This window comes from Grus americana, chromosome 3 (assembly GCF_028858705.1).
Source record: "Grus americana isolate bGruAme1 chromosome 3, bGruAme1.mat, whole genome shotgun sequence".
NCBI classification, from domain to species: Eukaryota; Metazoa; Chordata; class Aves; order Gruiformes; family Gruidae; genus Grus; species Grus americana.
The window spans coordinates 79353599-79378869 of NC_072854.1; the positions used below are offsets into that span (position 1 = coordinate 79353599).

Here is a 25271-nt window from a genome sequence, read left to right on the forward strand (position 1 = left end):
ATCCTGCCAGTCTTCTTAGGTGGTTTAGATACTGACTGATGATCTCTGCAGACTAAATCCTACATTTCTGCAAGTACTGGTTATAACTTTGAGCAGAGTATTTTCTCCCCCTGCACACCTCTTTTGTGTGGTTTGTCAGTCCCTATAAAATTTTGTGCAATTTTATTGCTGCTGCTTTCCCCTCACTCATTCCTCTAAGCCACATCTGGTATGTTCCATGTCTCCATCTGAGAGCTTACTATTGGCTTTCCAATAGCTTCAGTAACGTGGTATTGGCATAGGTACTTTAAAAAAGCAGAGGCCCCTTTGCAGCACGAATCATCGCAATACGTCTCCATCTGCCACTGAGCCAATAAGTTTAGTATTGATATTTTTGCCTATGACTATTTGGAATCAACAGCTATGCTTTTGTTAACAGCAATTGTGCAAGAAGTTAATTTTTCATTGTGACTTGCATACAAACCCCTGTGCATACAAGCACTTACTTTGTATGTGTCTATACACAGGTTTGTCTATATGCAAGTGTACTTAAAAATGGAAACAGCCACAAATGCTTTGTGACTGACCCAGGGTGAGCAAAATTAATAACCTTGACCCAGTAATCGACAGAAAGCCTATGTTAGTAGACTTTATTAGTAAAGTTTCCCAAGGTTTTGTCCACACAGTAGAACCACACAAAATCAGATGCCCTCCCCTGCCTTCACTCTGCAATATCTCCCTCTCATCACTAGGGCTGAATTTTTCCCTTCCTCCCACAGCAGCACCTCTAGCACTCGCAAGGCTCGCTACGTCTTTCTGAAAAAGTAAACAAACTCCCTTTCACATTTAATCAATCCTCTTTATAGTATGCAAAATGTGTCTCATTCAGTATAAAAATAAGGAGGATTTTTTTCAATATACTCCCTGAAGTTTTACCAATATCAAAGTGAAGTACAATCGATGGAAGAGAAAGAAAACAAAACTTAGATAGATCAGGTGACAAATACATTTGGCATTCACAGCTACTTATTAGACATGTTTTTTAAAAAAATCCCTTTGGTTTAATACACTTCAGCATGTTAAGATTTAATCTGGAGAAAATTTAGAAACCCCTTAAAAGCTGCCATCAGGAGCTGCTGTTTGGTATTGCAGGACCTGGCAAATAGGTGCACAGATTGCTCCTATTAAGCAGCCTTGTTCATCTTCATCCTTCCGCAGTTTTCTTCTCAGCACCTGCTGGTCCGTGACGCTGGGAGCCTCTGCCTCCCACCCTCTTGGTGTTGCTGGGCGCTTCTGAGAGCTGTGGCAGGTAAAAAAGGGAGGGGTTTCTATCTTTCCTATAGGTTATCCCTGAGAGAAATGGAACAGCTTCTCATGTGATAGGGACATCACAGTGCAGAGCATAAATACGTGTCAAGGCCCCAGATGATGAGATACAAAAATATGGATATAGCAGGAAATTAAAATGCTCTGAGATTGTTTCCTTTTGAAATAATAATTCTTTCCACAGCTTCAGTTTTATTTTACATTTCTAATGCAAAACACTTGCAACATAAGAAATGTCAGGCTTTTTGCTGAAAGGTGATGTATGTCCCTCAAAATTATGAACATGTGCATGAAAAACTGGTAGTCCTAATAAGGCAAATTGACATGGGCTTATCCCACATGGACACGTCTATGCAGAGTAATGACTGAGCAATAGAAGAGGTAAAGATGTCTCAGATACTTGCCATTTCTTACTTATTAATCACTTCACAGTGAAATGCATACAGTTTCTTGTAAAAATTAATCTTTCTTCTTGAGAAATACCAGTTCTACACCTTGAATTATTTAGACATCACAGACCAAAGGTTTTCCAAGGCACTTTTCAGTGTTAAACTATTTCTAGAATATTGCAGGAAAAGGCACAAAATTGCCCAATGATAAAATCTTTTCTGTACCCATTTGGAAGTGTCAAGATTTTAAAATTCATATTAATATTTAATCAAAACTGCACAGAATAGTAAATTTCCTGTTTATAAGAAGGTCATATGTGCAAATGGACCATTGATGCCTTTTGAAAATATAGAAATTAATGCAGTAGTTTTCCAAGCAATCTTTTATTTCTGAAAGTATTGCAAAAACTACAGTGGCTCCACTCTGGTTTGGGAACTGGGCAGGACCTAAATAGCTGATATGAAGTGATAGGTGATACGAAATAGGTTGTGATTTTCCATCTGCATTGTTAAACCACAGTACTTCATGCTCTGTTGGAAGAAACAATACAGGGAAGAAAGTATGTACATAATTATGGAGCTAACCAATGCACGCTGTTTGAGAAATAGCAGCCACCACATTATGAACTCATCCTGGGCAGGAATGAAGAGGCACAAACAGTGATCCTTCACAGCACTACAACACCACAATGCGTTGCACTGGAGTTTTTTAAGAATTCTTTCAAAACATTATTTCATCCTCTGGGACATACAGGAGCATTATGAAACCCCAGTTCATAGACAAAGAAAAAAAAAAAAAAAAAACACAAAACAAACCAACACTAGCATGAATGTTCCAGAAATAAGCAAGTAAAACTGTTTAGTTTCAGTCTATATGCATCATTAAAAAAAATAAATAAAAATCTCTAAGCACAGCATTCAGCTGTTAAATCTGGAACTAGTCTGTAGACAGATGCATTGCCATCAGGACAGGGCAAAGTATTTTAAGTACAGGCAACACAGCAGCCATGGAGCTGATCTGCAGACCTCGGTGTGTGAAGTAACTCTCTGTGGGCTTAACACATTTCCTCCCTCTCTTCTGCAAGGGGCTGCGCACAGGGATAGCTGTGTGCAGGATTCCTTATCTTGGCTATTTCTTTGGCTGTCGCAATGGGTCAAGTGAAATCATGCCACAGGTGCCAGCTCCTGCTTTCAGTAACTCAGTTGTACTATTTGTCTCATCAGAAGGCAGTCAATGTCCACTGGGGGAGAACAGTTCTTCCTCTCTACAGAACAGAGAAATGGTTCTGGCTAGAACTTTCCTTCCTGAGACATGAGATTTCAGTAAAAACTTAACCAGGCATCAGGTCTTCCATGCAGTTAAGAATGATTGCTAATAACAAAAATCAGCTTCTTATTTTTATTCACAAAAAGTTACCAAAGATGGAAATGGAACAAAAAAAAAAAAAAAACCACAAAACTCAACCTAAGAGCTGAAGAGATTTTACACAGAAGATTCTACAATCGCTGCAGAAAAGTGACTATTATCCACTCACTTTCAAATGTAATATAGTAAATATTTTGCCCCTCTTTGAAAATATTCCAGAAATATTATTTGTCTTACTAATAAACTCAGATAATGTATTTAATACCTGGGTCATTTGTTAAAGTAACCATTAGTTATGAAACAATTTTCTGTAGTCAAAATGGAGATAGGTTTGAAAGTCCAGCATATAGGTCTCAATTTGCCAAATCTAAGTAGTTAGTTAGCAGAAAAGCATTCTTTTGATCTACCTCTTGAGCATAGTGCCTCATGGTTGAATGAATAATCGGAATTTTCAGATGTATATAAGGGAATATGGAAGCATTCAAATAAGATAATTTTTGTGATTGTCTGTCTTCATTTCTCTTAAAGGGAGGTTAAATCATTGTTAGAGGGAAGTTGGAATAGGAAAGAACAGGAGCTGATGTTTTCATATTGTTGTTAAAATGACTTGTGCCTGTTTGTTTTGAAATGGATGGTCTTGCGATAAAGACATTGACCAAGTGCTCAGAAGCTCTCTGCTTCATTTCTGTTCAGCCACAGCTTCCCTCTCCCTCCTATTTAAGAGGGAGAGCGTATTATCTTCTCACACCACAGGGAAGGCTGATGCTAGGCATGAAGAACAATAGGTTTCTTGGTTGTCCAGCGATGGAAGATAGAGTTTCTACTCAGGGTTGGGCAATCATCCTATCTATAACCACAAATGGCTTAATTTCTTTCCATTTAATGAATAACACTGATTTAAGGTCTATTTCAAGCTCTGGACACCAGTCTTTGATGGAGACATCATGTGAGATGATCCGGGAGAGTAATTTATTGTATTTGACCATTTTAGTATTGCTGAATAAACCAAGAAAACTATAAAGTCTTCAACTGAAAGCAAGGAATTAAATCCTATGGAAGGATTTGGCGCTATATAAATAATAGTCTTCTCAGTTCTCTCTGTGTACAATAGAGGATGCTTCCTTCTGAAACAAGTGGGAGCTTTTTATTGATATATGAAAAAAACTGAATGCAGACTGACTATTTCTTTTTGCTGCACTTAATTTAAAAGAAGAATTTCCAAAAAGAAAAAAACAAGAATGTGGTCTCTTGTCATTTTACTGCCTATGGATACGCCATTTCTCTCTAAATTGTGCAAATCTCAACTTGAGCATTTAACGACATTCTGGTTTTCTCCCTGCTCCTGATCTCCTTTACAAACTTTGGAACTCTTCTCTTTAAATTGAGAAGTTCTGTTGTCTAGAGCAGTGATTGCCAATATCTTTGTAACCAAATCTCACTTGAGAAAGCTATTTATCTTCCACGTGTCACTGGTTTCAGCTTTTAGACATTGTCCCCACTTTTTCAGCATCAAGGCTCAGCTACTGCATATAGTTAAACCCACTGGATTACATCCATGACCAGCTGGGTGGTCTTTTACTTCTGACTGCAAAATCCTAGAGCAGAGACAGTGCAGCTGAATTTTCAGAAATCAGGACAGATTAATTTGCCCAGGCTCCACATTCCAACTATAAATTACTCGAGTCTCACCAGCAAGGAATGTCTTAACCATTGGTAGCCACTGCTCCTGAATATTTGTTAAAGCAAGCTGAGATATTGTTTTTGCCATGTCTTGAATAATAGATTCATAGAATCACAGAATCAAAGAATCATTTAGGTTGGAAAAGACCTTTAAGATCATCTAGTCCACCCATTAACCTAGAACTACCAAGTCCACCACTAAACCATGTCCCTAAGTACCACATCTACACATCTTTTAAATACCTCCAGGGATGGTGGTTCAACCACCTCCCTGGGCAGCCTGTTCCAATGCTTGACAACCCTTTCAGTGAAGAAATTTTTCCTAACATCCAATCTATAAGGAAAAATTTAATTGTGTCTTTATGATAGGCAGATCCTTCCCTAAAATTTCTATTGGATGTTGTTGCTACTTTCAAGAAGGCAGCAGCAGTAACTCCAGGAAGAAAACTGGATTGAATGATCAATCAGAGGACTATCTGAGACAAGCCTGCCTTGCATGAAACTGAAAACTCTAGGTTTCATTTTGTTCACGTATATAGAAAGGCGTTGGTCAAAAATTATCCATTGCAGCAGCTGACAGTGCTGGCAGCTTTCCACCCTCTCCCTTGTTTTCTCTTGTGTCAGCATGATTTAAAGACAGGAAGTCAGCTCACAAAGGGAGTGTCAAGACTGTATCTCCTAGAAGTTACTGAATGACTATGTAATTTCAATGAGAGATTGAGATTAAAACCAATTTCTAAATTACAAATTACCTTATTACAGCTGTTGCAAAGATTTGAAGTGTGATTTGCAATGCACACCTCCTGCATCCAGAGACTGGTGCACTCAGCAGTGCTGAAAAGAGTCTAGAAATGCTCAGCAGATGTCTCAAAAGGAAATTCCTTGCTTCTAAAGGAACAACAAAGCACAACTCTACAAATATCAAGATGAACGGGCAATGATCAATGATCATTGACAGGATAAAAGGTAAAAGATCTGTCCAACTCATTTGCCTGATTCCATCTGTGGCCCTGCAGATGGCTAGGGAAAGCATTAAGAGCAAGACAAGCACAGAATGACACTTATCCTTTGCAAAATATGTAGAAGTGTGTGTGTGTGTGCGCGCGCGTGCACACATATATGACATGTGTACACAACAGCTAGACAGAGAGACTTGGAGAAGGACATCATCATGAGTAGCATCGTGTACCTGAGCAGAATTGCAGTATGACAGCTGATCTTTTCAATAAGCAGAGGAAATTCTTCTACCTTTGATGTACTCATGAACCCATTACAGACACATGCACACAAGTAATAAAAGCAAAGCAGAATTATTTTTTTTCTAACATGCAGTTTTACGATGAAATATATACTATTCACACCTTCCCAAAGTCTGTGAGAAATAAAGCCTGTCAATGAAATTAAACAGTAACAGACTTGAAATTGGTTAATTTATAATGTATATTGTGTAAAATTGACCTCCAGAAGTCTCAATAGGTTGAGAAGTGGGATTAAAAACCTGAGACATTTATACGAATAACAAGAATATTTGCAGTTATATTAGTGCAAAATAAGCCACACAGGCATGAAGGCAGAAACTGCCCATTAACTGGCTGGGGCTAGGAAAGATATTTCCCTTCTATGTATGTTAATGTATGATTTTTAATGATAAGGATTACACCTTCCTCTGGTGCGGTTGGTACTGGCAGCTATCAAGAAGCAGGATAATGGATTAGATGGACCTTTGGTTTAATCAGTCCCCGGTTTCTTTTGCTTCAAAATCCCCCTTCCTGATCTACAAGGGTGGTCTTCTCCACATTGGGAACAAGCCTGTGCCAAGTTATTACATAGTTATTTATTTTTCAAATGGCTTTAGAGAGCAGATGTTCCCATGCGAGCATTAGAGCTCTTCCTCTATGGAGGTTTGCAGCACAAGCCGAACCCTGAATCTCATCCAGATATCACTCAAGTCCATAGCAAAACTCCCACTGAGCTGACCAAGATGAAGATTTGGCCCACTGTGATCGTCTGTTCAGCTTCTGTCCCCATTGTGTAGGTACCAAGGACCAGACAGATGTTAGCATTCATGATGCTATTATTTGGGCCACCTGATGTGTGAAATCACAGATATAATCCTTGGTTGGATTTTTTCCCTTCCTTTCTGGAAGTTACTGTTACAATGAACAAATCCCTAAATGTTGTGAGTTCAGCTTAACTTTTCAGAATTCAGAGGCTTATCCAAATTTATCTAAAACCCCCTATGTTTTAAAACTGGACACAAAGGCTCATCGGAACTTTATTTCAGAGGAGTTTCAGGATTTCAGTATTTCCTGGTGGCCCAGAAACAAGAAGATACATAAAACTTATCAAAAGGATCTTAAAGGAAAGGAAATTAAGTCATTGCCTTTTAGTAGATGGGAGCCTGGTGCTCAGGGAAATGATTCTGCCCAGCATCACACAGAAGTCAGTGGCAGAATCAGTCTGCTCACTGCTTCTCCTTGTGAGAAAAACAGCCTCTCTGCAGGGATTTCAGGTCTTCTTCCATACCCACATCCCTCTGGGAACAAGTACAGAGGCTGCAAAATTTTTTAAATATGTATTTTTCCCAAATTAGCCAAATTTTCCTGAACATCTCCAAAAGCCTGTATTTAGAACTATGGGCAGAAATCAGAGGATGTCACTGTTTTATGTGAACCTGCTCATTCACAGCATATCTGCTTTTTTGGTCCTTCCCTCTCTGTTTTTCTCAAAGACCCTGTACAAGTACTGAAGTGCTGTGTTTATGGTTTCATTTGTTTCCAGTTGGTTTATTTCCCTGGGTCTGTTTTGCAGGGTTTTGTTTGGTTGCCACGAAGGGACTTTTCTTTCCCTTCAAATCGTCGCATTGTTCATGGTCAAAGCTCTCTTGCAGATTCATACCAGAGATTTAAAAGGGACTCTTGGGAACACGGGTAACAAGATCATGATCCCTCTATTACCTGAACAATGTCAACCATCTACATCCTTGTGGCATACCATAGAAGAAAGTCACCTCTCTACAAGACCGGACGTCTGCATTATTTTAAAGGACTCATCAAGAGATGGTGCTGAAGAGTATATGGCTTGCTTTGTGTTATGTTCTGAGTACTCTGGCTATGTTGCACTGGAACCAAAAGCCAAGGAAAGAGAATAGCTGGGACATTTGTAAGGCCAAGAACAGTTAATAGTTGGGATATTTATATGAGAATATGGCTTGAGTTCACACCTCAAAATTGGCATTTCGGCATTCTGGGCATCTTTACTTTTCCTAATCCAATTCAAGTTCCTCTCCCTGGGAGCAGGTCACATTTGTGGCAAAGATCTCTCATGCCAAGAATTTTTTCTTGTATTTTATTCCACTCGGTTAGTGACGATTCACTCTCTCCTGAAATTCTCCAGCAGGAAGGCAATCCTTGCTCACACCAACGAATCCCAATGACCCAGATGGGACTCACAGCAGAAGCAGTTACAGAATAGGATCGTATATTTGTTCAAACACATGGGCCAAGACACAATACAGAGAATGTGTGTACGAGTCCAGCAAAAAAAAAAAAAAAAGAGAAGTAGCACCAAAATTTCTCAGTTGCAATGCCATAAATAAAACTTGGGATAGTCTGCCAGATAAAGACTTCACCGGGAATGATGTCTTGTCAGAGAGACTAGGAAACCTGCTGGTTACAACCTTAGAAGACAGTCAGTGATTTGTAACCAAGCAACAGATTTGCTGGTCTGCTTGAAATGAACTGGTTTATAGCAAGGCAAGAGGCTTGTTTAACTGAGGGCTTTGGGGAATGGAATATTTTCTTTAAAGAAACATTTTAACTATAAAAAAGGTAAAGAGAATTTTGTTTATAAAACCTTTTTACAGTTTATTTCCTATCATTAATTTCTTAAAATATATATATATAAAAATGAGGATCTGACTAAATGAATCAGGACGTTAAATGATAAAGTTCCGTCCATGTAAACAAATAAATAATTATTTACAATCTTTGGCAAAACAAAATGAAATTTCATTGATCTCACTCTCTCTCACACACACTTGCAAGGAAAAAAAAGAAAAAGAAATTAAAAAAACATTATAAATAATTTACATAGAATAGGAAAATTATGATACAGTCCAAATATTAACATCTTCATCCCTACACTGATGTCTCTCTCTGACAAAACAAAAAACCCTACACAGCCATTACAATCATTACATTTAATGAAGTCACCCTCCCTTCTGCTTGGGACTTGAGGATACAATTTGAAACACCAGAAGTAAGAAACGGAAACATTTAAAAACCTCATGAAGAGGACTTGGGAAAAAACCCCCAAACAACACACAACAGAAAATTGGGAAAAAAAAAAAAAAAAAAGCCAAAACCAAACAAAATAGATTTGATAATATGAACACTATAAAATGTGCAATAAAGCCAGCAACTGTGAATTCCTTTCTAATGAATGAAGCAACAAAATCTATTTCAAGGGCGAAAAAGTTGATTCAACATTTAGCTCACTGTGCCCTATAAGAAGGCAGAGGTACTGTATGATTCCATTAGTTAACCCATCTATGAATAAAATTACACCAGCGTGTGGTTTTTTTGTGAACAAAGCTCATACAACTTAAACAAAACAAAAAAAAATGTTAAACATGTTTATACTATTGGATATCTGAGTAACTGTTGTATCTGTTTAAAATAAACACTGGTATCCCTTCAGCATTATTTAAGAAGTTCTATATACAGCAGACATAGGTAACAATACAAAACATTAAAATTAGGGTAACTGGATATATATTAAGGTTCCATTTATAAATCCCTTATTATTATTCATTTAACTTTAAAGCATACATGAATATAACCCATGAAAATATACTTAAGTGTATACCATGCTTTGACAATATCTACATATTGTGATATGCTTTTAAAAATAGTTTTAAAATATCATTATTTGTGAATGTATTACTGATGCATTATATGACATGCTTTAAAATAAATTATCAGCGAAGGTAGCTCAGTGTGATAATAATAATAAATACTAACAAAATATTTATAAATGGAACCTTAAGTTCATACGTTACCAAATTAAGTAATAGTGGTGTTGCCACCTTTTCAAAAACCCACATCAGGATTCAGGATGTCAAAGTGCTTTTTGCAGCAGAGGTGGGAAAGTGGTTCAGGTTCATTTTGTTTACACACGGTCATGGTATATTCTTTATTAAAAGAGGATGCAAAATATGATGGAAACAGAACAAATGGAAATAATTTTCTTTAAGTCAGACAATAGCGATAGCTTTGGGTGTTTAAATGAATAACTATTCCCTTTCAGATGGGAGTTTGCAGTTCAATTCTATTTGGCCAGAATTCAGTCTCTACTAGACAATGCTTTATGTTGCAAATTTGACATTTCTGCCAACTGTAATTTTAATGGGTGTTATTAAGAGCATCCTTATAAGCTAAAGAACATCTTTTTGGATCAAGAAATGTTCATAATTGACCTTTACTTTATTATCCAAAGGCATTTTCATTATTATTATAGATACCGTTGGTGCGGCCCTCCATTACTTTGCTAAAATTAGACCCAGAGGCTTTGTGTTACTGAAGTCCAGTCCTGATCAGAGCAAGGAAGTGTCAACCGTACACCTAAAACGTTATTCAAATGCATTCTTCCTCACTTAAAGACAATGACTGATAATCATCACCCCCCTCTTTTTCTCCATATATATATAAATACATTAAGTAATTACATTTTTATATGTAAACGTCATTCCTTAAAAAAGACAAATAAACAAACAAACATGTTTTGCTAAGTTTTCACTCTACAAAAGTGTTGTAATGTATCAATCTGCTTTTGCTTCAGTGGTGGGTCAGACGCTCACGTTTAGGTTTCGTTAGTCCTGGCTGTGAGAAGGCACTTGGGTGGAGGGATGGCTGAGGCACTCCTGGCAGCAGGGAAGTACCTGGTGAGTGGAGCACGAGGACAGAGGACAGGAGGTACACAAAAATAGAAACTGGGAGTACCAGGATGTACTGAGGTGTCTAGGTTGCATAGCATTTACAGTACTTTGCTGGTAATGCAGCAACCATTGCTCAAGCATCTGAAAGAAATGGGAAAAAAATACATTAATTGTGGTTGTTTTACTTGGTTAGAAAGTCAATCACACAAGAACAGAGCTCCATCGTGATACAGTATAAAGATGCAGCACAATGTTTCCTGTTCTGCATTTTCCTACAAATGTGAGGACATTCATATAAAAATAGGTATCTGTCTATATAGACAGAGACACACACATATGTGTATGTGCACCTACCTATCTAAATGTATATAAAAAATCATATATAAGAAAATCTGGGAAAGCATTTTCTGTATTTCAAAACATTTTGGACAAGGCACTATTGACAGACATGCTCATTAAAAACATCCGCTCTCTCCTTCATGCCTCGTGAAATAGGGGTGATCCAGAAGTAGCTCTCTGCCCGCAGGACACACTGAAATAGTCTACAAAGGAAAGTGGATATACAGAGAGAATTCTAAGCACATATCTCACTCAGAGATTTCTATCTCATTTTTTCCAGGTGGGTAATATTAAACATCTGGGTTTTGTTATTCAAAATGAGATTACTATAGGGGAAAATGGTATTTCAATAAATCAAGGTTTACTACATGCTATGATATTACAGATTGCTTTCAGTAACTAGAGGATACTTTTCATTTCCATATTTCATGCTTCCTCCACAGGTTATCAAAGGCTTCAGCATTTTCCAGACATTTTCTGTAACTAACCTCTGCATTCATATTTGAGGTCAGAGAAATAGACCATCTCTTGAGAGAAGACAAAAAGACCTAGTCGTCCACCAGCAAAGGTTGTATCATAGATCGGTCCAGAATCCACCATGACTTGTTTCCCCTCATACACTAAAACTCTGTAAAGAAGAACATAATTTAAATTAGACAAGGAGGATAATGCGGAGTCCAGTGCTAAGGGCTGGTGACAGTTCCCAAGAACTGAAACAGAATTAATTTTAACAAGGCACCAGACAACCCAACTTCATTGTAAGGATTGCTTCTCATCTCTATCTCACGCCCACCTGGCTGGCAGCCATAACACATTAATCAGAAGCAGTGGAGCTGTTCCATAAGTAATTTTATGCACACCATCTGCAAAAGATTTCCCAATTCTTTATTTAGAACAGTCATGTCTCCTGGAATGAACCATGTCATGTACTAGCATTCATTGATAAGCCCCTGTCCCTGTGAACTCAGAGGTTAGCACAAGACCTCGCCACATCACTTAGCAAAGTCATCTTTACAGCTGTGTGAATGGCTGATTTATTTATCCTTAGGTGCAAGGGCCAACATCAGAAATTGGAAGAACCATCCCTTTAGAGTTAAACAAAACATTAACTGGAGACATGCTGAATCTCAATTTCAGACATTTTAAGAGCTTAATGAAAGCTGGAAGGATTTGGACGCAAACAGCTAGACCAATAATAAATTTGAAAAGAAGAATTTATTTTTTTTTGGGGGGAGGGTAGTTTGGGGTTTTGGGGGGGGGCGGGGTTGTAGCGTTTAAGGCATCCACCCTAAAGCCAAAACACTTGTAAAGACATCTCTTCATTTTCCTTCTCTATCAGACAGACTGCAGTTCCTTGAACTTGGATTCTCCACTTCTCATGGGAGACCTTGATATAGTCAAGGTTCTTAGGCTCTCAGTCTCTTAAAATAGGCTTTGGGCCAAATGAGGAATGACTATAGTCTGTTAATTAGAGCAGTCTCTGGAGGAAGGGATTATGGTCCTGCTTCAATTGGCAATACATTAGTTACACAAAACAGGATGGCTGCACTTGAGGATGAACACACTTGAGCAACTCCAAGGGTTAGGGACAGTTTTCTACTTAGGCAGAAAGGCATGTCCAACACTTACTCTACCTTGAAGTGTTTTCTTTTCTGAAAGGTGCCCAAAGACAAATATGAAACTGCTCACTGAAAACAGTATTTAAGGGATGGTAAAAAGAACAGCAAAAATAATGACAGGTTTTCATGTTCATGTAACCCTATTTAACATAATTCTTAAAATTTCAAGAACTCAAAATGCATGGGAAGAGTTTAATAAATTACTCATCCAACTAAAAAATTACACAGCTCTAATCATATTAATACTAAATTTCTATTTCTGTATAAATAAAATGGTTTCATTACTATATTAGTGAAATAATTGATTTTATTTATTTATTTGCTCTAAAAACACCCTAAAGAATGAAGGAATTTAATGCCCTGGACCATAGAATTTGTCATGTTTGATTAATCTAATGGGATACCAGTTGAAACATGCTTTGTCTGACACTGAGTAGATTCTGCGAAGGAAGATACAGGTAACAGCAACACGAATGCTTTGCACTGCAATACTTTGATGCATAAAGAAACTCTTTTCTTTCCAAGAAACAGGTAACAGTCTATCTAAATTTTTCTACCCTTTGTCTTTCACAGCCAAATGAAACTCCCCTGCTCATAAGCACAAACAAGACCTTAGAGGTAAGGTCAGACTCTGCCCCATGAAAAATGTCCTTTACAGTTACAATAGTTAATAGAAGATAAAATCGACCCGGACAGTTAATGCTCATTCTTTGGAACATCAGGGAAACAGCTGGGCTCTAAGGAAAGTCATATGCCTTAGCTCCTTTTTGTGTGCATTACAGATGTGCTCATGGCTACTTCTGCAATATGTCGTATAAGCCACTATGTGAGACAGGATGCTGAAGTAGACAGGCCGTTGGCCTACTTCCCCGTGGCAGTTCTGATGTTTCTAATTAATTTCATTCACTCAAATTCCAGAGGCTGGGGAGGAATCTCGTGTTCTAATCTTGATTTGAGTTTTGCTCAGGAATTTTTGTTCCTTTTACAGAAGGGCTATTGAGAATTTTATTTTTTTCTTTAATTTAAGAATACTTAGCTGATGTAAATATTGAACCATCCAGGCTAAATTAAATACATCTGAAAAGGAAAGTAACTTCTTCTAAAGATAATAAAATGTCCCCAAAATATTGGAACAAACTGTCACACAAGTATCATCATTATCAGAACTAACAAAGAAACTGATAACATAGCTCTTACATCAGAGACAGAAGTTTTGCTACTAGAAAATACAGAGGTGCAGAAACATTTCTTACTTTATTAATCCCGTTTTTGGCCTATGAATCAAATGCCACCTGTAAGCTGTATAATCTTTCCAGCCAATGTTCTTGGGATCGTGCCACAAGGTACGCACCTACAGTAGGAATACAAATGCCTTATTAGAAACAGACTGTGCTCCAGTAACTGTACATCCACCATAGTAACCGTACGTGCAGCCAAAGCTTATTTGCTGCAGAGCATGAAACTGAAAATAGTGTTTAACATTTGATGGTATGATCAGTAGACCTCTTTCATAGGGTGAGAGTAATAAAAATTTCTGTCTTAAATTATTGATCAGTTACTCATCTGTACTTTCATAGCTGGAGTCACTGAAGACCATTACAACATCGAACCTGACTTCCCTTAGGAAGTCCTGCCCCTGTTTGCACATACACACCCACGCTGCCAGAGTTGATGATACTTTTCCTATACGTACGAGTGGCTCTGCTGAAGGAGAGGGACGGCAGCTTACGCAGATGTTACTGCCTGTGCCCTGCTCCTTGAAATCCCTTGCAGTTACTCAAGGTCCTTTTCCTGCAAGGAGCTCCAAAGTGCAAAATTCCTATCCACGTGCGGAGCCCCACTAACTTAATTTCCAAAAGGCACAAGTTTCTTCCATGGCTGGGCCCTATTTGGAAAAGCAGCAGTTCTTGTCTCAGTGTTTTCTTTTCTCTTTGGCTGTCACTGGTTACTGAACTCTAAACCACGTATAATTCAAACAAGCTGGAATGCCGAAGAAGCAAGTGCCAATACAGAGGTCACAAAGGATTTGTGGATAACTGAGACCTCTCACTCCTTTTTCTTTGGACCACACCACATCTTCCCTTCTATACATGTAATTTTTTCCATTCATAATTTTTTATACGTGTAATGTTTTATTTGAAACACAACGCAAAAGTTGTTATTATTAATACGAGTAATATGGGAACTGAAGAAAAGCTGATAAACCTCTGCAAAAAATTGAGGTGTGAAAGGAAATTATTTTTGAGACACCTCCCTTCTTTTTAAAATATTAGTCGTGCATTGTTGGCCCGAAGTTTTAAATCTCTCACCTGTCCAGGGGTGTTTCCTGTGTGCCAGAGAGCATTTCTCAAGTGTTCACCAGTACCAGTGGTTGAATTCACTACTTTGAGTGACACACCAGAATAGCCGTAAGCCCTGGTGGGTTTGTCCTCCCAGTAGGTCTGAGTGACCTGCTTCCACATGAGAACATAAAAACGACTGCTGGACTGGTAGCCAAACACAAAGCCAGCATAGTCATCATCACGATCTGTGTTAACGTAGAACGTCCCACTGAAGTCAACGGAGCTGAACTCATCGTAGCCTGGGCGAGGACGAAAGAGACAAACCATCGAGTTACAATGCCGGGTCTGGCTGCCCACACCCGAGAGTCCCAGCTCTATCCTGAGTTTTGCCAGGAGTCATAAACATTCTTTTTCAGTTTTCTTCCCTATAGGAGAGGAGGTAATTGCGCTTGCCTACCTGTTGCATGGAGGCTTCTGAGAGAATTAAGTTATTTACAAGGGGTGTTGAAGACAGCAGGCACTATACTTACATCAAGTTCTTCAACTGGGTATTTTATGTGTGTTACAGTCAGTGATGAAATGAATGGTCAAAAAAGGCAAAGAGCATTGAGCTGTCCCTGTGTGTCAGTCCAAAGCTTGGAGCACCAAAAAGGTGTGTTTATCTATTTTTTTTCTTCTTCTTATCACTAGATCACTGGTTACTTTTCCAAAGATGATAGCTGACATTTGATACTCACCTACGGCTATTCCAGGATCAGAGTTGGCAGTCTGCACCAGTTCCTTGCCTTGGTGGCGAATAACCCAGTTGGGATCAATCTGAGCTGTTCCCTTGGGGTCCAGGGGGACCATCTGGAACTTTCTGAAATCGGTTTCACTGATGGCATTGTTTTCAGGGCATACATCATAAATATCCGGGACATTGTCATTGTCAAAGTCATCTTTGCAAATATCACCTCTGCCATCACCTATAAGCAACGCGAATAAGCAAATGCAATTGTTAGCAATTTATGCAGCCTTCCTAACCCCCACCAATGGAAGAAATTTATGATATATATGAGTATGTTATTCTCTCGTTTCTCAAAGAACACTCCAAACGACTCCAAAAAAGGGTTCATTCTCTGAAAGTCCATTTGAAATGTTGCTGGAAGTGACTGGAAGAAGTCATCAACTTAGATAAGGGCCAAAATTGTTAATAAAACTGTGCTGTCAGTGGTTTATGACAGTGATCAATTTGGCCCCAGTCTATATGCTGCTTTAGAATCAGGGTGGGAGAAGTTGGAAGTTTGCTATGTCGATGTAATTCACTAATGCTTGTATTACATTTTCAGTCTGATTTGTCCCAGATGTGGATACAACGCCACATTTTAATATGTGCAGTGTAAATGAATTCAAACAATAGCATTAAAATCTTAATCTTCCTGCACATTACTAAATCTTTATATACTATTGAAGATAATTTTTTTTTCAGACTCTTTTATCTCTATCTCAAGATTCCTTTGGCAACAATCCATCTAAGGTGCTTCAGATTGCAGAAGTGTCACCTCTATGGCAAAAGAAAGTGGGGACAGTATTGCAGTAAAATAGGCATATATGCTTAGTTACTTTCAATTGTAGGTAGAACAATTTGTCTCATAAAAAATGTAGCGCTTCAGAAAAATGTAAGAAAAAAGAAAGAAGCACTGTATCCAACAGGAGTAGCCTTGGAGGAATGGAAATATCAAATTTTGTTATATGAATTGCAATAAGTTTTTTAGAGAACCTAAAAATACATCCATATAGCTCAGCTACGGTTGTACTTCTGCTCAACACTTTTACTATGCTCAACATTTTTTAAAAAATAAAAAATTATTCCCTTTCCTAATTTACCCAAAATATTGGTGGAAACCAGATGTGACTTGCCTTGAATAGCAGATGGTGAAAGGAGGCATCTAAAAAAAAAATATCTCATTGCCAATGCCACTGTTATTCATACTTGAAAATAAAGTAGAAAAAAATGGCTAGACAAGTATAGCAACAAATTCACAAATGGCTCTGACTTTTACAACAGAAACCACTGGATATTATACAGGGTACTAACGTAAAACCAGAACTGCCAGCTAATTTGTTTCTATCCTCAGGTATCTGAGCATCTGCTTTTTTTTAAGCGTTTGTGACTGCTCTAAGAACATGGGAATTAATACAATGGGAAATAGCAGTAATCCAGCTCATTCAATATAGACCTACTACTAGATGCTTCACAGACACATGGAAAGCTACATTACTATGCCTAACCAGCACAGCATTATCCAAGTATGAAGCTTTCAGAGGGAAAGCAGAATGAGCTTTAGGAAACAGCCAGAAAAAAATAGTTAGCAAAAGCTGAAGCATCCAATATCTCAAAGACTTTCTGCAGTTCAGCTACGTGGTAAAATGGTCCCATTTTCCACCCGGGCAATCAGCCATGGAGAACTCCAAGTCCTGACCAGCTGTGTACCCCTGCACCTGTTTGTCTTAGTACTTATTGGAGAAAAGAGAATGAATTTCCAATTTTATTCCCTTTGCCAATATCAAAGAGGCAATTCTTGAGTCACAGGAGAATCTAATTATTCACTGAAAGTCCTGCTGACGTTCATTTGGTACTGAGCTGCTGCTGACAACATTGATTCCCTGTCAAGGAAAGTTAGAAATTGCTTGTTTACCCAGCCACGTCCAACAGCTCTCTCAAGGGCCTCATCTTCATATGCTATAGCTCACATCTTCAAGAGCGTGGGAGCATCTTTTGGCTTTATTTATCACTTTTCCAAGATTTCTGTTGGACCTGCCGCTAATGACAGTGATTAGCTGGCTAAACTGTTTAAATTTACGTTTTTTGCGAATCCTTACTCCGTACATAAGCAGTCTCCCTTGCAAGACTCTGTGACGTATGACTATAACAAACTATCCCAGTTTGGGGGCACCCTTATTCTGGAATATTTCTGAAATTAAGAGGCTATTCCAGTGATTGGCAAGTACAAAGACGTTAAGAATATATCATCGGACTGTAGGGTTAAGTAATTTAAGAACTACTACTAACTACCAACCAGAAACTTCCTACTGCCAGCAGCTGTCTTACCAGGAAATCAGTCACAGCTCAGGATTTTATCTTTCTCAATGTACATAAAACCATATTCTGTAGGTACTAAATTCTGCTTTCAATCTCACCAGCGCAACCATGGAATGACTCCAGCAAGCTGTATAACTCAGAACAGAAATTGCTCACCTGTAATTATTGCAAGGGCCATTACTTGTAGACGTACTATGGTGGTTTTCAAAGGATCATAAATGTTTTCTAAATTACATTTATGATTGTGAAACTATCATTATTTCATTACTGAAATACTGCCAAGCATAGACAAGGACTGTCTGAGAGTGACCAGCAACATTTTACCATAGAACTGTAAAGAACAATTATGCATCCATTTTTTAAACCGTAACATGTACATCATCAAGACATATTTAAAGCCACCTATAAAGCAAATTTGAGTAAAGCTGTTCAGAAATCTTTGTTACAAAAATAGTTAAAAATTAACAGAATTTTAGACTTTAGTCTGTTTTTCAAAATAAAACAGAGCAGTAAACCACAGCTTTTTCCATTTTAATTTTCAGAAGATAACTTGTTTTGAAAGCAAAGCATCTCATTTTTCGTTTTTTAAGACATTTGAAATTCAAGGTATTTGAAAGATTTCCCCAGATTTTTAATATTTCAATTCAAAGTGAAAATCAGAAGTATAAAAAAAAATCTGATTTTTTATTTTTAAATTTGTTAAAGGTGTTCTACTATAAATAAGTATGTGTGTGTCTTTCAGCCCCTGTCAAAGAGGTTTCCTAATGCTCTAACCCTGGCCCAAACTGGCCAGTTCAGTTCCACTGAAGTCCATGGTGTCTCCAATGTCAGAAGAAGCTCCGTTTGATCTGGAGTCTCCAATATCAGAATTGGATACTAAGAACTAAATGAAATTCGTAAGACATTGTTCTTACCATCAGAGTCCTCCTGCTCAGGGTTGTATCTGAGGCGACAATTGTCCCTGTCATCTGGGACACCATCATTGTCATCATCAGGATCACAGGCATCTCCTTTACCATCTTTATCATGGTCAGCCTGGTTAGCATTGGGGATGTAAGGGCAATTATCCTGGTTATTCTGGTGGCCATCTTCATCTATGTCCTCATTGTTGTCACACTGGTCACCAACAAGGTCATTATCTGCATCAGTCTACCCAAGAAAAATTTAAAAAGTAAATTTATTATTGTTACTAAACACAAAAGTATGGATAGCCTGGCACTTAATTTCTCAACACTTCTCTTCAAGGATTTCTCTGGAGACGAGTGTAACATGATGAGAACCGTGCTTAAAGCAGAAACACAACTTTCAACTAGTATGGCTACTTATTCTATCAATGCATAAGATCTGGTCCCCAAGACACTTCCAGGGCAGGTCTTTGGCCACAATCTTCATTGCTCTCATTCTAGAGATCATAGGGGAGACTCAGTCTGGGCAGTATATTTTCTGATTGCTTCTGTATACTTGATATTATTTATCTGCACATGGACCAACAAACTCGGGCGTACCAAATGCAACCCTGAGGCCGTACTCACTTGCCATGGGGGAAGAAAGCAGTTCACCAAAGTCTTGAAGATGGATTAAAGGCATCGTCACTCTACTTCCCTTTCATCTGATACAAAGGAATCTGACAACCTGAGATGTGAAAATGAGCAATACAGATCCACCTCTCTCCAGCTCTACAGTAAAGATGGACTGATAGCAATTCCTGTGTTCTTTTCTCCACCCTTGCTCTGACATTACCATTACTAAAACTGTACCTAACAATTACCTGGTCTGGATTATGCATCAACGGACAATTATCACACTGATCACCAACTCCATCACCATCTGTATCACTCTGGTCTGTGTTATAGACGTAAGGACAATTGTCTCGTTCATTAAAAATGTCTAGGAGGAAAAAAAAATAAATCACAAAAGACTGAAGAAATCAGAATGATATAGCATCCAGCACAGCCAGCCACGGATTGTAGGAGTCACCAGTAAAGAAGCAAGGCTTTTCAGAGGTTCATTGCTACAACATTATTGCTACAACATGAGACAGTGAAAAGACTAATATCAGAAAGAAAAATTATGGTATCAATTCCACTTTTCTTGCTATGATAAAGTCTTCTATATGTATTTTCCTAAAGGAATTTTGTTAGAGTAAGGGCTGACTATGTCTTAAGAATTTAGCCCTTTTTCATAGAATAACAGATAAAGAGGTGGGTATTTTTCTTTTTAAATAATTTGATTTGGATTTTCTTCCCACGCTCTAAGAAATGGCACAGAATGCACAGCTATATCACGGTGGAGTTGCTGAAGCATTTTGTATAGGAACAACTGCATTAATGTCCAGCTGCCTCAGCACTAAATAATTTCATTTTAGCAGAATATTTGCATAATTTATTGTACAGCATGCCAAATTTTCAAAAGAAACTGTTCCTCCTCAGGAAACTTTATTACACAACGAACAGTCTCCTTCAAAATCATAATATGTTGAAAAGAAATAAAATCAAGACAGGCTGGCATGTCTGTCTGGAAAGGATACAAGGACCCTTTCCTACACTATATGGTCCCTGGATATTTGCATAATCTTTCAGCCAGTAACATATGATTACATTTTTCTTCAAATGCAGAACTACCATGAGTACTACTAAGAACATGATGATGAAAAGGATAAGAGGACTTCAAAATGTTCAAAAGTTCAAGTCAGATAAGCATCTAAAAGTTTAACATGTTTCTGAAGGAAATCCAAAACTAGATTTCTTTGACCTCTAGTACGTCTCATAAATTTGAAATGCTGCATAAATTTGAAAGACATTTAAGTGCTTTTCCCCCTCCTTAACTCTGATCAAATCTGGGTCATATAGGCATGTACTGGTAGATGAAATAAACACCTTTAATAATATTTTAAGACACACAAAAATGTGTATTTGGATTATTGTGGGCTTTGCATTACGTTCATAGAAAAGCAGATTAATTTCCTACAGATATTGTCTTAACCGCACAGACATTCTGATGTTCTTTTCCCTCCCTAAAAAGGAAAAAAAAGTCAACAGAAGTGTTATATTAGACTCTGATTACTTTGGAACACAAATGAAGGAAAGAATTCTTTTTTAAGATTACACTGAATAAAGACTTGCTGTGATTTATTCTTCAATAATATCCACTGTAGTCATTTAGAGACTTTATGGACAGCTATACTACACAGGACAGACAAACCTCTGTCCTTTCTTCTCCTGCATTTTTGAGCTGCTAGACTAAATTTTATTCCACATATAAAAGCAGGTAGCCCATCTTACAGGACATAAAGCAATGTGTACTTCTAGAACAGCACTTAATTCTCAAAACTGAAAGCATACCATCTCCGTCAATATCCACAGCACATGAGTCTCCCTCCCCATTATTATCTGTGTCAATCTGAGCAGGGTTGTGCACATAGGGGCAATTATCACAGCGGTCACCAACTTCATCCTTGTCATAATCAAACTGACGAGGGTTGAACAGAAGAGGGCAATTGTCCTGGTAAGAAGAAATAGAAGATTTCAGAATATATATCACAACTTACAAGAGCTTAACTCTTCCTGTTCACCTTGGACAGACGTCAAAAATCAAAATATTAATCTTTTTTTTTTTCAATGGACAAGGTGTACCTACACTGAAGATCTTGGTGGTAATGGGACAGCATCTAGACAGCCTGGCTCACTGTCTGTTTTTGTGGTTTTGTACAAGGCATGTGAAATGTGTTCCATATCTCACTAGGAGAGCCACAAGCATTTCAAATTGGATCTGTACTCAGATATTTCAACTAAAGCGTATCACTGGTACATATGTTTTTTTAAAAAAATCAGAATGTGTTGCAAAATCAGGCTAACTTCAGCTGCATATTATATTTTTTGGAAAAAAAAAAAGAACTGTTACTCTTTTTTGGAACAAACTAGTATCAATATTCTCACTTTAAAACCATATATTTTGATTTTTCAATTTAAACAAGAATTGACTTTTTTGTGGGTTGTGTTATTCTGCATATGATAATAAAATGTAAAAAATTTCAAAAAGCAAAGTTAAAGTGAAATACTTTGGGTCAATGAGAGTATTTTTCCCCCTGAGACCATTCCTTTTAGTGGAATTTTGAAAATTTCATTCCAGTTTAGTCCCTAATTTGAAAGTCTGCTAGAACAAGAATTCTTATGTTTCACACATCCCCAAATTACACACGGACTTCTGCACAGGCACGTGAAAGTACTCAGTGTAGAAAGCAAAGAACAAAGCCAAACCAAAGCACTGGGAGTGAGGGCTACATCAGCATCATGGAATCTGAAGGGAGGTCACATGGAAAAAAAAAAATCTTTAAACTACTTTTCCTTTGCTAAAGCAAAAGACATTAACTAGGAAATAATGTTTTTAGCACAACATTTTAAATTCCTCAGAAATGCATTTTATATACTCAAGGACAAGATATAGAGACAAGTCAAAATTTTATACTGCCCATAAAACAACTTCTGGCTAAATTTTTTCAAATATGTGTACTAAATCATATTATTTTATCAAATGATTCTTTGAGTTTTGAAATATTCCAAATATAGGCTGCATAACCACAGTCCTAATCCAGCTTTAACCATCTGAAGCTCTAGAGCATCTAGGCTCCCTCTGAATGGAACAGAGGAACAGTAAATTCCTAAAACCAATTCACTCTTCCTAAACATGTTCAGAAAAGGCAGGGTGAAGCCCACTCTGGAGGTGCCTCTGTCCTTTTGCTGAATGTACATGGACAACAGTTTAGACTAACTGTCTATCTTTTAGGCTCTGCAGGTAAATAAATTTCAGTCTTGTGGGTAGATCTAAAGGAGGAAAGTATGAACCAGGCTAGGTACATTCCTCCCATCATTTCCCCTTGATGCTAGCTGTGTTTATAGTTGTTATTATTATTCATCATACTTCAGATATAATATTTACCAGCTTTTCAAATACAATTGATCTATCATTCTCCCACTGCAAAATAAAAAATCCAATACCACTTTCTATTAAACTGTTTTCATGCACACAACTGAACCTAGAACTGATACGGAGAACAGAATTCAGCCCCAGTTTCCCCAGGCTACTTTGCTCTGCACAGTGTTACTCTCCTTTGACCCAACATAGTTTTACACTGCACCAGATATCATTCAGGGAAGGCAGTGCAGAGTAACTCAGCTGAAGCTCTGAACAATAAAGCTCTCATCTATTGTAATGGTTTTCCTTAAAACCAGATGTTTAGGTCAAATGTACTGAAGACACAGAAATGCATCTTACTTTGTCATCTTCAACACCATCATTGTCATCATCCTCATCACAGGCATCTCCTTTGCCATCTTTATCAAAGTCTTCTTGGCCAGAATTAGGCAGAAGGGGGCAGTTATCCTGGCCAAAAGAAATAATCAATACATTATGTTTACATTATGTCAGAATGACTTGTCTGGGCAGAAGAGTAGATATGGTACACCAGAGGCTATAAAACAAGATCAATCACACATACTCTTTAAAGTGCCTGTTTGTTCGCTGCCAAATATAGTAGTTCATTTGCTGCTTTCATATTATAAAGTAAGTGAAATGCATCTGCAAATCATTCTGTTTCCCAGCTCTCCTTCTGTTAAAGGGATGTTTCCAGTAAATTTTAGATGAAACTATCTAGCAGAGAACATACCACATGCACACACATGCACTCTTACATCAACTTTTTTACAGGCAGCTCATGAAGTATGTTTGAAAATTACATATAAAATGACCAGGTTTGGTTGCCAGAAAAACAAAGATACAAGCCAGGAGATGGTCTTCAGAAATAGTTGATCATGTGGAAAGTTACTGGAATGAAGTAGTACACAGCAAAGAAGGGGAACACTAAGAAAGGGGTTTGAGAAACGGTCTTTATACTGTTCTGCAAAACAGTATCTTTGCACTCCCATGCTCCCATGGCTTTGAAAATAAAAGGCAAATGTATCTCTTTATTTTGTATAACAGCTTTGTAAAGAATGATTATTTTGAATGAGCAAGTTGTAGGTTACACTGAAAAAATAAGAAGTTAAATAGTTTGCCAAACTTTTAACATGTATTCCTTTTTAAAATACTAAAATCAGCTAAAAATGGGTTGCAGTTCTACCACTGGCTAAGAATAAATACATCTATAAAAACCCACTGTGTTATTCTCACTTTTTCCTCACATTCCGTATCTACCTCAGACCAAAACTGTATCTGCCAACAGAGTGCAAAAATATCTTTTTTGTAACACATACCCTAAGAAAATGAATATTATGGTAAGATTCCTAGCCCTGTTTTTAATCTCAATAGTTCTAATGGTAGAGATAATTTAAGAAAAAGAGAACTGGAAAATTTGTGATAAATATCAAAACCCCAATGCAACCCCAAATTTTTTATGGCATTTTTTAGCTAAATAACAGCCTTGACTGTTCAACTGAACACTGGTTACCAGCGATACAAAAGAAATTTTTTTTAAACAACCAAAGAAATTAGTCAAAGCTTGCTCAACTGCTTTGTATGTTTGTATCTATACGTTTTTCTGTCTGTCTGTATTCTCTATAGATTTGAGTCCAGTTTCATACAAATCAATGAGTAAGGTCGAGACCTCATAGGTAGCATGTTCCTACAAACTTTGCAAAAAGAGGTAATGGAGTAGAGGAAAGAGATCCTACCAGCGCACTCTAAAAGTTTCTTACTAGATATTAGAAAGAGAACTTATTAGACGTCATAGCTTCAACCTGGGAACTCAACCTTGAGGCATAACCCACTGGAAACTAGGCTTCTTTGGTTCACCTACTGACAAAGTTGCGTGTTGGTATGATAATTCTTATGGAAAAAATGCTACTTAATGAATACAATGACCTGAAAATACCTGATATTTTTAAGCGTGGTTTTTTTTTTTGGAGGGGGGGGTTCCCCTTAAATGAAGTATTTGTGCCTATTATATCAACACATATATTATAGAAACCATGAATCAACCTTCAGAAACAGTTTTTTCTGAATGGGTTCAGCATGTTGGGTCTTTAATGAAAACTAATCATTTGTGTTGCATCTTGAGTCAACATGTTGCAAATTCTGATGACAGGAACAGAAAAAGAATATATGAACTTCAATTGCTGAATTGGCTGCATCCACAATGAACAGACATCAGCTACAGTGAGGAAGATCAACATTTGAGGCTCAAATTTCCATCAATGTCTGAAACTCTTCTGCTGATGAGGCCCAGATTCACAACTTCAAGTGGATTACATCTGAGTGACTTCAGATTCTCTCAAACA

General features: G+C 37.6%; 1 protein-coding gene across 1 annotated transcript in view; it reads right to left on the reverse strand.

The window, feature by feature from the left end:
• Positions 1-7606: 7606 nt before the first annotated feature.
• The window catches only part of THBS2 (thrombospondin 2), a 34767-nt gene continuing 17102 nt past the window's right edge, over positions 7607-25271 (reverse strand). Inside the window, exons 14-22 of the mRNA XM_054822247.1 lie at positions 23272-23379; positions 21342-21501; positions 19769-19887; positions 18915-19149; positions 15656-15883; positions 14946-15217; positions 13890-13987; positions 11506-11645; positions 7607-10819 (exon numbers count right to left, since the gene is read on the reverse strand). Coding sequence (XP_054678222.1) covers positions 10812-10819; positions 11506-11645; positions 13890-13987; positions 14946-15217; positions 15656-15883; positions 18915-19149; positions 19769-19887; positions 21342-21501; positions 23272-23379 — 1368 coding nt within the window. The 3' untranslated portion in view covers positions 7607-10811. The remainder of the gene's footprint in view (positions 10820-11505; positions 11646-13889; positions 13988-14945; positions 15218-15655; positions 15884-18914; positions 19150-19768; positions 19888-21341; positions 21502-23271; positions 23380-25271) is intronic.